The following is a 21,001-nucleotide window of genomic DNA, read 5'->3' on the forward strand; positions in this document are numbered from 1 at the left end:
TACATAAATAGTTGATCTTCTCTACAACCCAAATGCCTCAACCAACTTATAGTTCAGTAGCTCAATACCTGTAAAAACAAGTAGCTAACAAAATGGCACAAACATAAAAATTACCTGAAGTAGTCACTGACATTCTGCTTAAATGGACAAAGGAGTCAAAATGATTCAGACAGAGCATACAATTTAAAAATAAAAAAAAATCCAATCTACCTTCAGTTATCAAAAGTTCCTATTTCTCTTGGTATATTTTCCATAAGAGCATACTGAGGTAGGTTCAGGACTATGCAAGAGTCAGGAGCACTACATACAAACACAGCTGCCATATAGTGCTCAAGACAAGCACATGATCCTAAGCAGGCTCTCATGCGAAAAAGCTAACTTCCAACAAAGGATGCCAAGAACAAGAGCTACATAAAAGTAAATAGAAAAAAGGTTTTATCTAAATGATGTAAGTTACAGTTTTGACATCCATGTCCTTTGAATATAATTTAATATTTGTTAAGACATAACGTGAATATATATAGTCTATAGCTAGCCTGGAAAGAAGTTGGGTTCAAAATGGCACACATTAGAATACATTCATTAACAGATTCTCTAATCACTCCATTCCCATGCTATGCTGTGGTACCGACTGACTAAATATTGGAGACGTGTGTGAGCTTTAATTATTGGGCTCCAAAGAATAACACAGGAAGTTGCGTAAAGAAGAGACTATAGAGGATGTTGTTGAATATACCCCACTATCATCTTAATATTTCTAAAAGTGCATCAGATCAATTTACTTGCGGGTTTGTATTGAACCTACAAACAGTTCCACCAGTTCCTCTATAGTTACCTTTCTTATTTATTGAAGGCACATGTTTTATAGTTTCTCCATCAGCCTATCTTAATGTGTTTTTCCCAATTTAATGTCATCAGGAAACAGCGCTGCTTGACCCATGTAGGCTAAAACATGGCGGTTTGAACAGTGGTGCCGAGCATATTTGCTTCTTATTAATAGAGAATCCATACCTTCTGATGACATTAAAATAATGGAAAAAACATTAGTTTGATGAGCAGCTAGAGTGAGGGTTGAAAATGTGTGCCTTAATGGGTAAGATGGTAACTGAATGTATATTTAATGCAATGAACAAAACTTGCAGGTAGAACATCGAGCATCATCTTAAATAAAGGGTTAATGGAGTATCTCATGGCCCAAAACTTTGTTTTAAATGTAGACAAATTTAACCTAAATAGACAACTTATACAATCACCTACAGCACTCTTATAATTCTTTGTCTTTCAATTTCTTTGAGATCCGGTGTCGAAGGTAGATTGCAGTTATAGTACTGCAAGATATAAGAAGGACAAAAGAAAAACATGCCACGTAAATGTCTGATGGGCTGTGTCTTGCTGTTAAATGTTCCTGTCTTGTTTTGTAATCAATAAGCATGGCCTCCAGCTGGGAGAGTGTACATAAACCCAAAAATAGGTGGAAAATCTGGTGGCCGTGCCCAATAATATCACATGTACCTGGGAAATATTTTTCTGGAACAGGACAGGAGAAAAAATAGGCTCCTATGACAAAGAAAATTATTTGTAAGAAATGGAACCAGACAGCCTTGTCTGTACAACTTTCCATGTAACATGAAGTTATCCGGTGAATAATAGGACTTATGTCTAAGATATAGGCAAATCCTGCTGGGACAATCTGACACACCTTTCTCATGGGAGGATATGGTCTTTTGTAGCGATATTTGGCAAAGCAGCAACCAAGGCATGACATCCATCCTAAGAAAGCTGCACCTGGTAGAAAGAATGGCCAGATTGTGTCATACCAGGCTTGGTTGGAACTGTAGTAGTAGTGTGCCAAGGCACTCCCATATTGATAAGTGCTAACTCCAACATAGTCCATGAAGTAGAACGTGTAATGTGCTAACTCGGATTTGGACTGTAGGAGGTGAGCGAGGAAGCTGAATGTTAGATAAGTCAATGAGGATAAGACATATATATACAAAGGCAAGCTTACTGGGTCCAAGGAAAGAGATTCAACTTCTGCAAAAACCTTGAACCTAAGAAGCACTGCTAATGCCACAACAAAATGTGTCCATACATTAATAGATTCATTGTGCTTTTGAAAAAGGCTGAAGAAATAGTATTTCCAGTTTTGCTCTATGGGTCTATATCCTGTTTGGATGTAGGGCTCCCGGAATAGGTGGGGAACATCTAAATCCTTGACGGTAGAAGGCATCTTTGGAAAGCCACCTTCTATGTTCTTTGGGAGATGGCGCAGTTGTTGGGCACTGATGGACAATGTCCTAAAACATTCAAGAATTACTGTAGTCATTGTAGTAGAAATGTCCAAGCACTTGGTCACGTTTTTTTTTTACCTGTAATAAAATATAAGAACAAAATTATTTGATTATTACATAAAAGAATATGCAATATAAAATATAAGCAGCACAAGACAAATAATTGATCATTGATATCCTTTCCAGAACAATTGGATTTGAAGACCAACTAAATAGAAAATGCAGTTATTAGAGAATACAAATGAAGACAAATGTATTCAACAGAATAAATAAATTTAAGATAATCTGATTGTAGTTTTTGTCTTAAGGGCATATTATTCAATTATGTTAGCAATTAATTATAGCATTAAAGTAAAGATAACACAGTTGTATAAGAAGCAGATATTTGAAGAACGTATATGAATTCCATGATGAATATTAGATCTGTGCAGCTGTTTTAAATATTCTTCCCTAGAGCTGGCCATTAACCCTTCACTATACTAATAGGTCATATAAGAATATATCATTAGGGTGTCAAATATTATTAAATAATAACAATGAAATACAAACTGTAAGTTTTATGGATATGATGTGTAAAATGATTGCATAAGAGATATCGTTACTCATATTTCCCTATGTTAATAAATTCATCTATTATAAAAACTCATGATCATGAAAGCATTGCACACATTACTGATCATCTGTGACAAACTATACTATCTGATGTCAATTACTCATATCTGCATGTTTATGTATAATGGTTATACAAATAATAACATAGCATTTCCACAACAAGGAACCTTGAAGTGTTATATTGGTGATAGGTTGCTTGGTTGCAACTTACACATAAGATTGTTACTATTAAACACAACACGCTTAGAGTCACAGGTAATTTAACAATGTAAATAGAAGATTAATGAGGAGTATGTTGTGCCTAAGGGAGAAGCTGTGGATTGAGTTCTTCATTCATAGGGATTGATTTATCAAGCTACGGCAGACAGGGGCATACATATTCACCCCTGTCCGCCCCAGCTCGCCTCTGGCGGGCAGCAATCTGCTGCCGGAATTCAGCATTGCACAAGAGCGCTATTTTGCGTTCTTCAGCAATATCGCCCCTGCCCGCGCACAGCCAATCATGCACGGGCAGGAGCTGTACATCTCCAGGAAAAATCCTGGTGGGCCACTGGCCGGCCGGCAGCTCAGCTGGGCTGGCTGCTGCAGTAGAGAGCAGCAATTTTGCATATGATATTGCATAGGTGCAGGCTGCGGCCTGTGGAGGGCGAATACTGAATATTTATTTTTGATGTTATTATGCTATAATGGCCATGGGCTGCCGCCGGGCCGCTCAGAGTCAATGCTCCTCAGCTGAGCTCACATCACGCTCCACTCCGACTTAGTAGTCACTCATCTCACATACACGTGACATAGTAAGGAGGGAGCGCCGGTCTGATTTCCCAGTCCGGTAGAAATATGGAGTAAATGGGCCAATATTAGGATGTGAATAGGCATAAATGGACTCTTACCCCCACAGTTGTTTTCATACAGCAGTCAAGGGGTTACTTGTTGTCACTTAGAGGGCGAGGTCTAAAGAAACACGAACTAGGACCACGCTTCCCATAATTCCATGGGGATACTCGTAATGTCAGTGCCCTGGAAGTTCTGGCACATGTGTTGGTGACATGGAGGTCGGTGTTGAGAGGCTCGGAGCTGTGGTGAACGGTGGCCGCTTGGCTGGGGTTCCCGTTAGGGGGTATGCCAAAAAACTGGGTGACAAATATATAAATCTTGGAGGCCTTTCGGATAAAAACTCTACGAGTCATGTCCTAAATAACCCCTGTAATACAGAGATGTGCCTTGCCACTCTCGTGCAATTAAGGGGGTCATTGTTTTATTCATTGACTTTTATTGAACATCTGAGACAAACTGTATATTATCTGAAAAAGAGATATAGATTGGGAAGTGTTGAGAAGCTGTTGGACAATATAGATGCAGGTCATGTCTCTGGGGAAAATAAGCTTGTCTTTTTATTACACAGGGTTTTTTTTAAAGTAGAAAAAAAAAACTATTGCGCAGCGTAGCTTATTAGAAGCTTAGTGCTGGATATTTGAAAACGGTGTCTATTTTAGGGGTCAAAACCTTGAAAAATGAAACTATTTTATAGCAAGCTGGGAGAGGTTCAATAGAACTGGCACTAGTTTAATGTGAGGGTAAGGGAATAATGGACCAATGGTCCGGTGCTACCCCCCAGAAAAATAAATAGAAGAGCAAGTGGTTGGAAAAGATCCTACCAAAGTGGGGGTTTGAAATAAGCACTCTTCCCTATAATGAGAGTATAAAAGTAAAGAGAATATTAAAAACTATATTCTTTAATAAGTCTATTAAAATAAGGGGAAAAACAATGTTTCCCAAGTAACCAACTAGTCACACAAAATACAAATTACAAATGTACAAACACCCCCCTGTTTTCTGGCCGATATCTGCAGCTGTCAGCATCAGGTGTCAGGGGTGAAGTACAGATTAAATAATGTAATAAATTTAAACAAACGAGTTTTGGCTGTCTGAGCAGCCTTTGTCAATGTTAGAATTGAAATTGAATAAGCCGAAGCCAGGGTGCCACCTCGTCTTATACACAATCTATTTCATCAGATCAGCCAATCAGGATTTACTAAGGTTGTCCAATGCCCCCTTGAAACACCAATGCTAGCATGGGTACTGAGTATCCAATCGGTATTAAGCGTCACCAGTCCAGCCTCCTTCTATAGCCAATCACCAGCATTCGTCATTCCCAAGGGCGTATACATGCATCGGGGGCGGACTTTGTGTGATGTAAACATATACAATGTGCGTTCTTAATCCTCGTATCGAATACACTCTTTGTTTTTTGTGGGTACATAATTAAACTGTGACATTGTCATGTTACTTGGGAAAACATTGTTTTTCCCCTTATTTTAATAGACTTATTAAAGAATATAGTTTTTAATATTCTCTTTACTTTTACATTCTCATTATAGGGAAGAGTGCTTATTTCAAACCCCCACTTTGGTAGGATCTTTCCAACCACTTGCTCTACTATTTTATAGCATCAATAGGATTTTAGATACATTGGTATGGTGCTTATGATATTTTTTTTAAGGGTACAAACCACATTAACACATGGAATTAGGCAGTCAATTATGACAGCACATATATGCTTGGAGGCACATTAAAATATGACGTTTGAAAGCCTCAAATTAAGATGTTCCAACACAATATTCAAAGCCTCACAAAAAATTACATACAAGTGTAGCTAATGTCAAATATATGGAGGGGGCTGCGCAGGAGGGGGCGGAGTTAAGATTAAGGGGACGGGGTTGACTAAGATAGGGCGGGACTGGGCCGGTCTATACAAATCTCCAGGGCCCGTCTGATTTCCCAGTCCGGCCCTGTACATCTCCCTGGTCAGACGAGACCGGGGAGATTAAAATTCTCCACCTAAGAGGAGTGGACTGATGATGCACATCAATAAATGACAGTGTATCATTGCACAAGCAGTTCTTGTGAACTGCTTGTGCAATGCTTCCTCCTACAGATTCACGGCCAATCTAGCCGCTAGCAAGGGGTGTCAATCAGCTCGATCGTATAGGAGCTTGATAATTCGGCCCCATAGGCTCAACAAGTCTGCCCGCATTTCCTATAAAATGTAAGATTAGTTTGTGGATATCCATATTATCACTCCAGTCATTCCTTTAGCCCCCCTCAGTGTTTATCCTTACCACTTCTAAAGGAAGATTATTCCATCAATCAGTCATACTTTATGTAAAGAAGTTCTTCCACAAATCACTCTTAAAGGGATATGAGAGAAGTTCTTCCGCAAATTACTCTTAAAGGGATATGAAACCTAAATATTTTCTTTTCTGATTCAGACAGTGCATACAATTTTTTAAAAAAGTATTCAATTTACTTCTATTTTCAAATTTGATTTGTTGGAGAGATAACTAGATAGATCTCTGGAGCACTACAAAACAAGAAATAGTGCTGCCATCTACTGCTCTTGCAAATAGATAACATTGTAGCAAAACTGCTGCCATAAAGTGCTCCAGACATGTGCATGCTCCTGAGTTTATGTCCCTGCATTTCAACAAAAGATACCAAGAGAACAAAGAAAATTTGATAACAGAAGTAAATTAGAAAGTTGTTGAAAGAAAAAAATGAGTTTCAACCTTTTCCCTTACAACATGAAATCATAACATAATTCTGGTGTTGCTCTTTCTGTGACAAATACTATCCGCCTTAACAATTTTGGACATGAACCTCAAAGTTTTCTTTCATGATTCAGATAGAGAATGCAATTTTATACAACCTTCCTATTTATTATTTTTATTATTAATATTAACATCAGTTATTTGTAGAGCGCCAACAGATTCTGCAGCGCTATACGCTGAGGTATGATATGCAAGGTAACATTTATACAAAACAAGTGGGTAGAGGGCTCTGCCAAGAGTTGCACTTTTGTAAATAGGCTCTCATGAAGATGATCTACAAACAGCTGGGCTCATAGGCTTACATGCTAAGGGGATAACAAAGAAGGAGAGGAACTGAGATTAGAAAGGGTTAGCACAATTTGTATGCATCCTTTAAAGAGTATTTAAAGAGCACTTACAATTTTCAAAACTAGGGGAGGGTCTTGCAGAGCGAGGCAGAGAGTTCCACAAAATAGCGGCCAGTCTGGAGAAGTCCTGTAGATGGGAATGTGAGGAGGTAATAAAAGAGGAGGAGGTTGTGAGAAGAGTGAAGGTGACGGGAGGGAGAGTATCTGGAGACAAGGTTTAAAATATAGGGGGAGCAGGGCTATTGAGGGCTTTGAATCACAGAGTCAGAATTGTGTGTTTAATTCTGAAAGCTATAGGAAGCCAGTGAAGGGACTGGTAGACAGGTAGAGCAGAAGAAAAGCGACATGTATAGAAGATCAGCCTGGCAAATGCATGAATTATGGATTATAAAGGAGATAGACAACAGCTAGGAAGTCCAGAAAGGTTCGAGTTGCAATAGTCAAGGTTGGAAATGATGAGACAGTGGACTAAAATCTTAGTTGTGACTTGGGTAAGTGGCCATATTTTTTTAAAGGTTATTTTAAGGTGGAAACGGCAGGAGTTGGGCAAATACTGGAAGTAAAAGATAGGTCTGAGTCAAGTGTGACCCCAAGACATCGGGCATCAATGTGCTTATATTTAGGCTTGTGCATTCATTTCATTACAAATTTGTAACAAAAACTAGGATATTCATTTCGTTTTCACAGAATGAATTTCTGAATTAATGCACTAACTAATTTAAAGAAAACAAGGAAATATTCTTCATAGAATCCTGGGCCGTGCTAATAGGAGGCATAGCACAGTTACACAGAGCCTGCGATAAAGGAGAAAGTCCTTTAGCGCAGGCCCTGGGATCCAAAGCGCTAAGTCTCCTATTAGACTCCTATTAGCATGGCCCAGGGCTCTATGAAGAAGGATAGTCTTACTTTAGCTGTAGGCCTTATTCTTGCTCCCAACCTAACTATAGCCTATATTCTTGTCTTAACCCTAGTCCTTACCTTCACCCTATCTCTAGCCCTTACCCTTGCCCTAACCCTAGCCTATACCCTTTTACTTAGCTCTGACTCTCATAATAACCATAGCCCATACACTTGTTCTAACCCTCACCCTTACCTTCACCCTTTCCCAAACTCTTATCATTACCCTAGCCCACACCATGACCCTAAACCTTAGATCTTATCCTTTTGATAAAAAGTAGACCCTAAGCTTGCCCTTATTAATGCTAGACCTTACACTAGCCCTAACCCTAGTTTTTACTCTCATCCTTATCCCAGCCCTAATCTTAGCTCTTACTCCATATCCTAACCATAGTCTTGTCCTAACCTCAGTCCTTTCTATAACCCTAACAGTCTTCACCTTGCCCTAATCATAATCCTAACACTAGCTCTCATCCTAAATGCAATAACTTGCTATAACCATAAATCTAACACTAGTTCTCACTCTAATCGTAATGCCGACTCTTACCTTTGCCCTAACCATAAATCTTACACTAGCTCATATCCTAACCTTAATGCTAGCTCTTACCCTTGCCCCAACCATAAATCTAACACCAGCTTTCACTGTACCCTTAATGCCAGCTCTTACCCTTGCTCTAATAATAATCCTAACACCAACCTAAACTTAATGCCAGGTCTTCCCCTTGCCTTACCCTAACCCCAACACTTGCTCTCACCCTAACCTTAAAGGGACAGTCAACACCAACATTTTTGTTGTTTAAAAAGAATGATAATCTCTTTAGTACCCATTCCCCAGTTTTGCATAACCAACACTGGTATAGAAATACACTTTTTTACTTCTGTGATTACCTTGTATCTAAACCTCTGCAAACTGCCCTCTTGTTTCAGTTGTTTTGACAGACTTGCATTTTAGCCAATCAGTGCTCACCCCAGGGTAACTTCACGTGCATGAGCTCAGTGTTATCTATATGAAACACAGTAACTAATGCCCTCTAGTGGTCAAAATGCATTCAGATTAGAGGCAGTCTATAATGTCTAAGAAATTAGCATATGAACTTCCTAGGTTTAGTTTTCTACTAAGAATACCAAGAGAACAAAGCAAAATTGGTGATAAAAGTAAATTGGAAAGTTGTTTAAAATTATATTCTCTATTTAAATCATGAAAGTTTTTTTGGGACTTGACTGTCCCTTTAATGCTGGCTTTTACCCAAATGCTAACACTAGCTCTCACCCAAACCTTAATGCTGGCTCTTCCCCTTGCCCTAACCATAAATATAAGATTACCCCTTACCCAAACCTTAATGATAGGTCTTTACCTTGCCCTAATCATAATCCTAACACTAGCTCTCACCCTAACCTTAATGCTGGCTATTTCCCTTGCTCTAATCCTAATTCTAACATTAGCTCTCACCCTAACCTTAATGCCGGCTCTTAGTCTTGCTCTAATCCTAATTCTAACATTAGCTCTCACCCTAACCTTAATGCCGGCTCTTAGTCTTGCTCTAATCCTAATTCTAACACTAGCTCTCACCCTAACCTTAATGCCGGCTCTTAGTCTTGCTCTAATCCTAATTCTAACACTAGCTCTCATCCTAACCTTAATGCTGGCTATTTCCCTTGCTCTAATCCTAATTCTAAAATTAGCTCTCACCCTAACCTTAATGCCGGCTCTTAGTCTTGCTCTAATCCTAACACTAGCTCTCACCCTAACCTTAATGCCGGCTCTTAGTCTTGCTCTAATCCTAATTCTAACATTAGCTCTCATCCTAACCTTAATGCCGGCTCTTAGTCTTGCTCTAATCCTAACACTACCTCTCACCCTAACCTTAATGCCGGCTCTTAGTCTTGCTCTAATCCTAATTCTAAAATTAGCTCTCACCCTAACCTTAATGCCGGCTCTTAGTCTTGCTCTAATCCTAATTCTAACACTAGCTCTCACCCTAACCTTAATACCGGCTCCTAGTCTTGCTCTAATCCTAATTCTAACATTAGCTCTCACCCTAATCTTAATGCCGGCTCTTAGTCTTGCTCTAATACTAACACTAGCTCTCACCCTAACCTTAATGCCGGCTCTTGCTCTAATCCTAACACTAGCTCTCACCCTAACCTTAATGCCGGATCTTGCTCTAATCCTAACACTAGCTCTCACCCTAACCTTAATGCCGGCTCTTAGTCTTGCTCTAATCCTAATTCTAACATTATTTTTATTGTTTTAAAAGATAGATAATCCCTTTATTACCCATTCCCCAGTTTTGCATAACCAACACAGTTATAATACTATACTTTTAACCTCTATGATTATCTTGTATCTAAGCCTCTGCAAACTGCCTCCTTATTTTAGTTCTTTTGACAGACTTGCAGTTTAGCCAATCAGTGCCTGCTCCCAGATAACTTCACGTGCATGAGCACAGTGTTATCTATATGAAATACGTGAACTAACACCCTCTAGTGGTGAAGCATATCAGTCTGATCCTGACTTCACAGTACAGTCCAGCCCCGAAATACCAGGCAATTCTTCTCTGAACGAGAGAAACAGCAAAACCCCAGACGTACGTTTCGGCCTATTGTGGGCCTCGTCAGTGAGGTGCAGCCATATCCCTCTAGGCACAGTGAGCAACGGGTCCACGTCTGGATTCCCTTGCCTTACCCTAACCCCAACACTTGCTCTCACCCTAACCTTAAAGGGACAGTCAACACCAACATTTTTGTTGTTTAAAAAAAATGATAATCTCTTTAGTACCCATTCCCCAGTTTTGCATAACCAACACTGGTATAGAAATACACTTTTTTACTTCTGTGATTACCTTGTATCTAAACCTCTGCAAACTGCCCTCTTGTTTCAGTTGTTTTGACAGACTTGCATTTTAGCCAATCAGTGCTCACCCCAGGGTAACTTCACGTGCATGAGCTCAGTGTTATCTATATGAAACACATTAACTAATGCCCTCTAGTGGTCAAAATGCATTCAGATTAGAGGCAGTCTATAATGTCTAAGAAATTAGCATATGAACTTCCTAGGTTTAGTTTTCTACTAAGAATACCAAGAGAACAAAGCAAAATTGGTGATAAAAGTAAATTGGAAAGTTGTTTAAAATTACATTCTCTATTTAAATCATGAAAGTTTTTTTGGGACTTGACTGTCCCTTTAATGCTGGCTTTTACCCTAATGCTAACACTAGCTCTCACCCAAACCTTAATGCTGGCTCTTCCCCTTGCCCTAACCATAAATATAAGATTACCCCTTACCCAAACCTTAATGATAGGTCTTTACCTTGCCCTAATCATAATCCTAACACTAGCTCTCACCCTAACCTTAATGCTGGCTATTTCCCTTGCTCTAATCCTAATTCTAACATTAGCTCTCACCCTAACCTTAATGCCGGCTCTTAGTCTTGCTCTAATCCTAATTAGAGCAAGTCTGTCAAAACAACTGCAAACTGCCCTCTTGTTTCAGTTGTTTTGACAGACTTGCATTTTAGCCAATCAGTGCTCACCCCAGGGTAACTTCACGTGCATGAGCTCAGTGTTATCTATATGAAACACATTAACTAATGCCCTCTAGTGGTCAAAATGCATTCAGATTAGAGGCAGTCTATAATGTCTAAGAAATTAGCATATGAACTTCCTAGGTTTAGTTTTCTACTAAGAATACCAAGAGAACAAAGCAAAATTGGTGATAAAAGTAAATTGGAAAGTTGTTTAAAATTACATTCTCTATTTAAATCATGAAAGTTTTTTTGGGACTTGACTGTCCCTTTAATGCTGGCTTTTACCCTAATGCTAACACTAGCTCTCACCCAAACCTTAATGCTGGCTCTTCCCCTTGCCCTAACCATAAATATAAGATTACCCCTTACCCAAACCTTAATGATAGGTCTTTACCTTGCCCTAATCATAATCCTAACACTAGCTCTCACCCTAACCTTAATGCTGGCTATTTCCCTTGCTCTAATCCTAATTCTAACATTAGCTCTCACCCTAACCTTAATGCCGGCTCTTAGTCTTGCTCTAATCCTAATTCTAACATTAGCTCTCACCCTAACCTTAATGCCGGCTCTTAGTCTTGCTCTAATCCTAATTCTAACACTAGCTCTCACCCTAACCTTAATGCCGGCTCTTAGTCTTGCTCTAATCCTAATTCTAAAATTAGCTCTCACCCTAACCTTAATGCCGGCTCTTAGTCTTGCTCTAATCCTAACACTAGCTCTCACCCTATCCTTAATACCGGCTCCTAGTCTTGCTCTAATCCTAATTCTAACATTAGCTCTCACCCTAATCTTAATGCCGGCTCTTAGTGTTGCTCTAATACTAACACTAGTTCTCACCCTAACCTTAATGCCGGCTCTTGCTCTAATCCTAACACTAGCTCTCACCCTAACCTTAATGCCGGATCTTGCTCTAATCCTAACACTAGCTCTCATCCTAACCTTAATGCCGGCTCTTAGTCTTGCTCTAATCCTAATTCTAACATTGGCTCTCACCCTAACCTTAATGCCGGCTCTTAGTCTTGCTCTAATCCTAACACTACCTCTCACCCTAACCTTAATGCCGGCTCTTAGTCTTGCTCTAATCCTAATTCTAACACTAGCTCAAACCCTAACCTTAATGCCGGCTCCTAGTCTTGCTCTAATCCTAATTCTAACATTAGCTCTCACCCTAATCTTAATGCCGGCTCTTAGTCTTGCTCTAATCCTAACACTAGTTCTCACCCTAACCTTAATGCCGGCTCTTACTCTTGCTCTAATCCTAACACTAGCTCTCACCCTAACCTTAATGCCGGCTCTTACTCTTGCTCTAATCCTAACACTAGCTCTCACCCTAACCTTAATGCTGGCTCTTACTCTTGCTCTAATCCTAACATTAGCTCTCACCCTAACCTTAATGCCGGCTCATACTCTTGCTCTAATCCTAACACTAGCTCTCACCCTAACCTTAATGCCGGCTCTTACTCTTGCTCTAATCCTAACATTGGCTCTCACCCTAACCTTAATGCCGGCTCTTATGCTTGCTCTAATTCTAACACTAGCTCTCACCCTAACCTTAATGCCAGCTCTTACTCTTGCTCTTATCCTAATTCTAACACTAGCTCTCATCCTAACCTTAATGTCGGCTCTTATGCTTGCTCTAATTCTAACACTAGCTCTCACCCTAACCTTAATGCCGGCTCTTACTTTTGCTCTAATCCCAACACTAGCTCTCACCCTAACCTTAATGCCGGCTCTTACTCTTGCTCTAATCCTAACACTAGATCTCACCCTAACCTTAATGCCGGCTCTTAGTCTTGCTCTAATCCTAACACTAGCTCTCACCCTAACCTTAATGCCGGCTCTTAGTCTTACTCTAATCCTAACACTAGCTCTCACCCTAACCTTAATGCTGGCTATTTCCCTTGCTCTAATGCTAGCTCCTTTCCTCTCCCTAAACTTAGCTCTAACAATAACACAAGTTTTTACACTCACTCTAACCCTAGCTCTTGCTCTGGCCTTAAACAGCAAAATGGTGCACAGCTCACACATTGTTGACCTCATAGATATCACAAGAAGTTGCCAATAGCCCTTAAATCATAATAAAGATGAGATTTCAGCTGTGACAATGTTATCAACAATCTCAAGGGAATTAAAATACAGCGGGATACCATTATTTGAAATTGTATACATCTATGTTGTTATGTGGCCAATTCTTTCTCATGGTTATATTTCAGTAATCACAAACAAAACAAACATATAAGAGTTTAGATATAACTATGCATTCACAAACCGCTCTACAAAACTTTTAACAGGTTGTGAATTGGTTTCATAATACAGATATCAATGCTTGTGGACAAGCAAATCCAATTGCACCACCTTATGGAATAGTAATCAGCTAGAATTAAAATATTATAATCTGAATATAAATATATTGCTGTGAGGTGCTGTGTATTGGTTTAAGATATCTACACAAACAGTTGGTGGTAAAGAATCCACCAATTGCAAAATAATACACTTATAGCACTCTCTTTATTCCATCTAGCTGGAAATAATGTAATGTATATGTAGGGTTTGGTGTAACTTTTTCACAAACTCTGATTAAAATATAACATCTTTATTAGATCATTTAAAATCAGAGGTGATAATTAATTAAAAACATCTGTCAAAGACAATATCACCTTAGATATGACAAAAATAACCGCTGTCCTAAGATAAAGGATTAGCTAAATTATAAAAAAGAAACTACTGCAGCTGCAGATATAAAGCCCATCCAAATATTAGGAGCGAATCTTTAATAATATATGGCAGAATATGACAACTATTAGGGTTAATACCGGTGCTATCCTATACTGAAGGATGGAGAGATACTTTATTGCTTTAAAGGGACATGACACCCACATTTTTTCTTTCATGATTTAGAAAGAGAATGCAATTTTAAACATCTTTCTAATTTACTTATAATATTTATTATGTTTTATTCTGTTATTCTTTGTTGAAAAGCATATCTAGATATGCTCAGTAGCTGCTGATGGGTTGCTACACATAGAAGCCTTGTGTGATTGGCTCACCATGTGCATTGTTTTTTCTTCGACTAAGGATATCTAAAAAATGAAGCCAAATAAATAATAGAAGTACATTGTAATGTTGTTTAAATTTCTATTCTCTATCTGAATCATGATAGAAAAATTTTGGGTTTAGTGGCCCTTTAAGTAAATAGTTGCTGCATGAATGGAGCAACAAAGACCCTGTGTATTGGTCAGTATCTAACAGTCACAAATGCAGCTATGGTTTGAAGGAGGCTAAGCAGCACACATTATAAAGAGGAGAGACAATTTATATACTGAATTTAGGGATGCCACCTCAGCCATGTTTTCCTGGACACTTATGAGTTACACATGCTGCTGGGTGTGCAGGGAGGAACATGAATGGTGCTGTCCAGGGTCACTATTCTTGTAATGTCCAGTAGTGCAATTCATGTGTCCAGGAAAACATGGCCGAGGTGGCAACCCTAACTGAGTTGCTAATTAAAGTAAGCTTTTGAGAAAGCCGCAAAGGCGAAACTAGTCAAGGAAGCGTTATGGGGCTCTCTTATGTGTTTTAACTAAGCTCTCAGACCTAACTGGATTAATAATATATTGTAACCGCTTAGCTACCGTAACATTTGTAAACACGATCATATAGCAGCTCACTGTGGTATTGCTTTATACAGCATTAGTAGCATCACAGATAAACTAAGACTTGGAGATCCCAACTAAGATTTGGAGATTTTACAATTTTAGTTTGTACCTATGTAGCAGTCTGACATTGTAATATTGTTACTACTTTTATTAGCAACTCAGTATATAAATGGTCTCTTCTCTTTATAATGTGTGCTGCTTAGCCTCCTTCAACATATAGCTGAAATTGTGACCATTAGATACTGACCAATACACAGGGTCTTTGTTGTTCCAGTCATGCAGCAACTATTTACTTAAAGGATTACTGTACTTTTTTTTACAGTATAAAGAATATAAAAATGGTTGTGTAATGATTACATTTATAAAATTAACCTACTTTTATTGTCTAACGATGTGTATAATACATTTAAAATGTATTTTAAAACTCTTCTACTGATGTCCGTCAAGACAACCCACTAATATGGGCTGTATAATTGTTGTTTTCATCCTCAAATCAGCTGCCGTATCTATGAATTTAATCTCCCTTTTTGTCACTTTGCGCATGCGCCGTTTTGTCCGGTGATATCACGCATGCTCAATTCTTTGCGTGAAGCCAATGCTGCCTAAAGCATAATAATGGAATAGATAGAGCGGCTCTGCTGCTTTCAATAGAGCAAAACAGTGAGTGACGTATTCCTTGACGTTGCAGAAGGTTGCGCAGTTGCATCGCTATTAAAGACCACCATATTCCTAGCTGGGTTGTCATCTAGGATAGGACACGGTTAACGGGTACCCCTAGGGGGGTTTGGAAAATATTAACATTTAGAAAAACTATTGCGACAAAACGGTAAATATTTAAAAAGCATATTACATTAAGAAGTGTATTGTTTTTTTTTTATTGTTTTTTTTTAGTTCAGTGTCCCTTTAAAGCAATAAAGTATCTCTCCATCCTTCAGTATAGGATAGCACTGGTATTAACCCTAATAGTTGTCATATTCTGCCATATATTATTAAAGGTTCGCTCCTAATATTTGGATGGGCTTTATATCTGCAGCTGCATTAGTTGCTTTTTTATAATTTAGCTAATCCTTTATCTTAGGACAGCGGTTATTTTTGTCATATCTAAGGTGATAAGGTCTTTGACAGATGTTTTTAATTATTACCCCTGATTTTATATGAACTAATAAAGATGTTATATTTTAATCAGAGTTAGTGAAAAAGTTACACCAAACCCTACATATACATTACATTATTTCTAGCTAGATGGAATAAAGAGAGTGCTATAAGTGTATTCTTTTGCAATTGGTGGATTCTTTACTACCAAATGTTTGTGTAGATATCAATGCTTCAAATTCAGATTGGATATTGTCTAAAGCAGTGCATGGAATATTCTATTACAGAGAGCTTATACAGTCAGAGGATGGTAGTTATCACGCCCTCTAATTTTTTAGACATATTTTGTTCTATGTGCAACATTACTGAAATAGTTTGATTTGTTGTTCACATTTAACAAACAAAACATTCCATACTCAGTGGCGTCACTAGGGTTGGTGTCACCCGGTGCGGTAAGTTATGGTGTCACCCCCCCCCCAGAAAGCAGACACACACAAACACAAACACACAGGCACACACAAACACAAACACTCAGACACACTTAAAAACACACTCAGATGCACACAGAAACACTCGGAAACACACACACAAAAACACACACACAAAACACACTCAGACACACACAGAAACACTCGGACACACACAAACACACACACACACAAAAACTCAGACACACACACACACATGCAAAATATGTAAATTGCACTGGATTAATTATAAAGCTCATGCCTAGAGCTGCTCCCTAGCTTAGTAGAGCATCAAATGAAAGATTAATGGAGCATTTTAAAAATAAATCACTAAAGAAAAGGTTTAGGCGCGCAAACTATGAAAATTCTGCTCTCTGACTCTGTTCCAAGTCTGTCAGTGCACAGCCCCGGGCCGCGTGCCTACCGCTTCTTATGGCCAGCACCTCTGCTCTCTGCCAACTCCCAGACCCCTGTCCGCCTTCCCCTCCTACCTCTTCAGTGTGCACTTAGTGTACCATAACCGTACCGGTCTGGTGAGCATCATACGTGGCTCCTTCACTTTAGAGATTGTGTCAGACAGTCATGCGGTCAGGTGCCAGGCATCCCCCTCATAATTTCCCAGTTCCCGTTTAGAGAGACAGCACAGCAGTGAGTGACTCCACTTCTCCACACGTCACTGAGCAGTGAGCACAGATAGGCAGGCAGGTTTAGGCTAGCACTGCAACTTCGCAAGCCCCACAGCACACCCACAACATTCATAGTGAAATTGGGCTAAGGAGGAGCAAAGTACAAACAAGCAAAAGCAGCCGGGAAAACTATTTGTGGAAATTGCAGCGCTGGCTCAAGGGGCAAAAAAATGAAGTGTCTACAACTTCCCCAATCCCACTAATGTTCACAAATGCTGGCCCCTCTAATAAAAAAATGTATGCATTTCTACATTTCTTTGAATTTCAATAAAATAAAAAAAATAAAAAATTTTTTGGTGGTGTCACCCCCTGGAGGGTGTCACCCGGGTGCGGCCCGCACCCCCTAGTGACACTAAATCCATATAGCATTAGCTTTGCAGGTAATCTTTTTAAATTTGATATTAGTACATCATATGTTTAATTCCTAATGTTTAATGGCCCTGATTTGTTTTTCTATAGCAACACAACACAATCATCTAGCAAGTACAGGGTATTTACTGTCCCATTATTGCCTTGTGGCTATAACACTTCCTAATAATTATTAGTGTATATAAATCACAATAGCTGTAAAGAGAGGATTTGAACATCTGACATAAATCTTGTAAAGTACAAAAGAATCTTGAAAATACAAAGCTAGAAAGTTCTCTGCCAATTATTCTCTTTTTACACATCAGTTTAACTAGATATGTATGTACATTGTGAAATAAGTTTCTAATAACACAACTACACACAATACTCCCACATAATATCATCTGAAAGTACATTAATTAGATAGATGCACTACAGATTCCTCTCACCTCTCTTGAAGTCTATGTTTCTGCCTCCTGGGCTCTCAGAAATCCTGTGATATACAGCATGGTACAGTACAAGATATTGTACCTCCCTAGGAACCAGCCAAACAAGCATTTTTGTGAACCAAGCCCCACTCCTAACCTTATCTATTGTGTTGTTACTAGGCAGGTCTCTTGTGGAGGGGAGTGTCAAGTAAAGAACAGCAAGTAATACTTCAGGATAACCTGCTCTTGACATCGACAGGGTTTTTGTTTGTTTGTTTTTAGCTGTTATTTAAATTACTGGAAATGCAGGTCCAGGTAATTTATAAATTGTTTTATATTTAGAAGTGGGAGTTGTTTTTCATTCATATTATTACTTCATGCATTGTGGATCTCTGTAAGTTTGTCTAGTTTTCAGGTAAAATAAATCCAAAATCAGAGAAAATGATTAGTTTGAGCATCTGATTATTAAATTAATGATTTATTCTACCTCTGGGTTTAACAACTACAAAGCACAGAATGTCTTGCACGAAAACCAAAATGATGTGAGCCAATCCGATAACACTTTTCAAGGGGAAAAACACAGAAATGTCCCTAAGGATTTGTTTTTTTTTTATTATTATTATTATTAGTAATAAAATAAATTATTAAATTATACTCACACACACTTTATAATGACATATTTAGTTATAACATTTTTAATGTTAATAAATTAAACTGTATATATACTACTAAAATGTACAACATTTAGTACATAGAAGTACCTAAGGAGAAGTGTGGGATTGTTTTTTTTTTTTTTTTTTTTGCTAACAAATGACTGATGACTGTTTCTGCTCAGTGGTGATGATGGACATACAAACAGCAGTTGCTGGTCCATTGAAGCAGTGAGGACAGTGTCCTTCAAATGCCCCCAAAATGCCTTATTATTATTATGTTTAATTTATTTTATTTTTCTTAATGAATCATCTACAAAACATTTATGCAAAGAAAAATCTAGTGTACAATTTCCCTTTAATTTTTTAATTATTCTGAGTATTTTTTATTCAGGAAATGCATTTTTAATTTAAGATTCATGCTTTTCTAACTAGGATCACACACCCTTGAAATACCACCTTAAAAACACCTCTAATTTCCCTTCTATTGTCTCCCCTTCCATCTTTATGGGCAATTCCTAAACGGCCCCATGCAGCAATGTTACGTGTAGACGCTCCTCTTCTTGCACCTTTAATGTAAACTTATGGCCATGCAATAGTATACCCATGACTATTGGCTAATCATATCTTAGGTCAGCTGCCACTATTAAGTCATATTCTCAGCCCTTTAAATCTGTGCACAAATTTTCTTTGTTCTGTTCCTATCGTTATTTGAAAAGCAGGAATCTAAGCTTAGGAGCCGGCTCATTTTTGGTTCAGACTGCTGATTGGTGGCTAAATGATGTTATAATGAGTGTAACAGTACTTTGTAATGCATTTTTGATGTGTTTTGTGACACTTTTATATTTCGCGAAACAGCCAGAGTTCTGAAGTTGCAGTAATCATTCTAGCGTAAATCACGATTGCACTCACACGATTACATTTACTTTCAAAACGTAATACAAGCAGTAAGCCCGATGAGCACAAACCGTTGTGATACACACCGTATCCCTTGGATGCAAACGTTTAAACTCCACTCATAATCTGGCCCAATAAAGTAAATATTGTTAAAAAAATGCTAGTCAAATATTAAAAGTGACAATATAGTGATTGAGCAATCATGTTCAGGATACCCATCATACCAACATACAAATGGCATTCAGAGGGTTAAGCAGTGGCGAGGATGAAAACAGATTGAAATAGGTTCTTTTTTTAACCCACGATTCGGTGATCCTGTTTGAAAGCTTAGTTGTCAAGACCCCAGTACAAATAGTGACAATCACGACAGTGCGAGTGTGAATTAGAAACAAACATTAAGAGAGATTGATCCATTTGTAGATGTTGGGGTTCTGATATAACTTTACCTGCAGATCCCTTTAGCTGTACAGGATGTAATGTACTAAACACATATAGCTATGTATATGAATCTATACATGTTGTAAATGCGTGCCCTGTCCCTTGCAGACGGCCTATACTGTAGGGATAAATAGAACTTTAATGAATCTATACCATATATGTATATATACTAAAATGTCTAATGGGGTCATTTCGGAGTGTTTTGCACATGTTCAAGATAATGTCTCCAAATTGTGCTGAAATACTTGCACAGGTGTCCAAAATGCCATTATGATGCTTTATGAAGTGCCTTGAGGTGTTGAAAAGTTAAAACTGGTATAGAAAAGATGTTAACAAGTCTCTTGAAAATGGATTGGACCCATAGTAAAGATAGGGCTTTTAGTGAGGATTCAACAACACAATCGCGGGTGCGGGAAAGAGAAAAAAAAAAGAGCTATTGTGATTGCATCAAACCAGAAAGTGGCCTCAGCTCATAGATTGTGATCGATCCCTAAGAGATTTAGTTCCTTCAGGGATTTATTAAAAATCATGAAGAAGAACTTTAATATGATGTAAATTTATTTTTTTTGTAAATTTTAAACCAAATGGACACAAAATACTAAATAAATGTCAGGTTCCTGTATTGAAACAATGAAAAACAACTTATTAAGGTTATAGAAAAGGCAAAATATACTGCACCTCCAACTTAAAAGGACATGAAACCCAAAAATTTTATTTCATGATTTAGATAGAGAATACAATTTTAAACAACTTTCTAATTTACTTCTATTATCTAATCTGTTTCATTCTCTTTGTATCATTTGTTGAAGGAGCAGCAATGCCAATCACAATAAATATATATATATGCAGCTACCAATCAACAGCTAGATCCTAGGTTCTCTGCTGCTCCTGAGCTTTCCTAGATAAAGCTTTCAGCAAAGGTTAACAAGAGAAGGAAGCAAATTAAATAATAGAAGTAAATTGGAAAGTTGCTTAAAATTGTATTCTCTATCTGAATCATGAAAGAAAAAATTTGGGTTTCATGTCCCTTTAACTTTCACCAGCTGCACTGCGTAAA

At 38.2% G+C, this 21,001-nt stretch overlaps 1 protein-coding gene across 3 annotated transcripts in view; it reads right to left on the reverse strand.

The window, feature by feature from the left end:
* Window positions 1-418: 418 nt before the first annotated feature.
* Window positions 419-21,001, reverse strand: part of PAQR8 (progestin and adipoQ receptor family member 8) — a 139,564-nt gene continuing 118,981 nt past the window's right edge. The window contains exons 1-2 of one of the 3 annotated variants that reach the window (XM_053709552.1): window positions 17,981-18,077; window positions 419-2,369 (exon numbers count right to left, since the gene is read on the reverse strand). In XM_053709552.1, the coding sequence (XP_053565527.1) occupies window positions 1,265-2,326 (1,062 nt within the window). In that variant the 5' untranslated portion in view covers window positions 2,327-2,369; window positions 17,981-18,077 and the 3' untranslated portion in view covers window positions 419-1,264. Of the gene's footprint in view, window positions 2,370-16,988; window positions 17,267-17,980; window positions 18,078-21,001 lie in introns of those variants that run through there. The other 2 variants (XM_053709554.1, XM_053709553.1) reach the window with 2 other exon arrangements.

This window comes from Bombina bombina, chromosome 4 (genome assembly GCF_027579735.1).
Source record: "Bombina bombina isolate aBomBom1 chromosome 4, aBomBom1.pri, whole genome shotgun sequence".
NCBI classification, from domain to species: domain Eukaryota; kingdom Metazoa; phylum Chordata; class Amphibia; order Anura; family Bombinatoridae; genus Bombina; species Bombina bombina.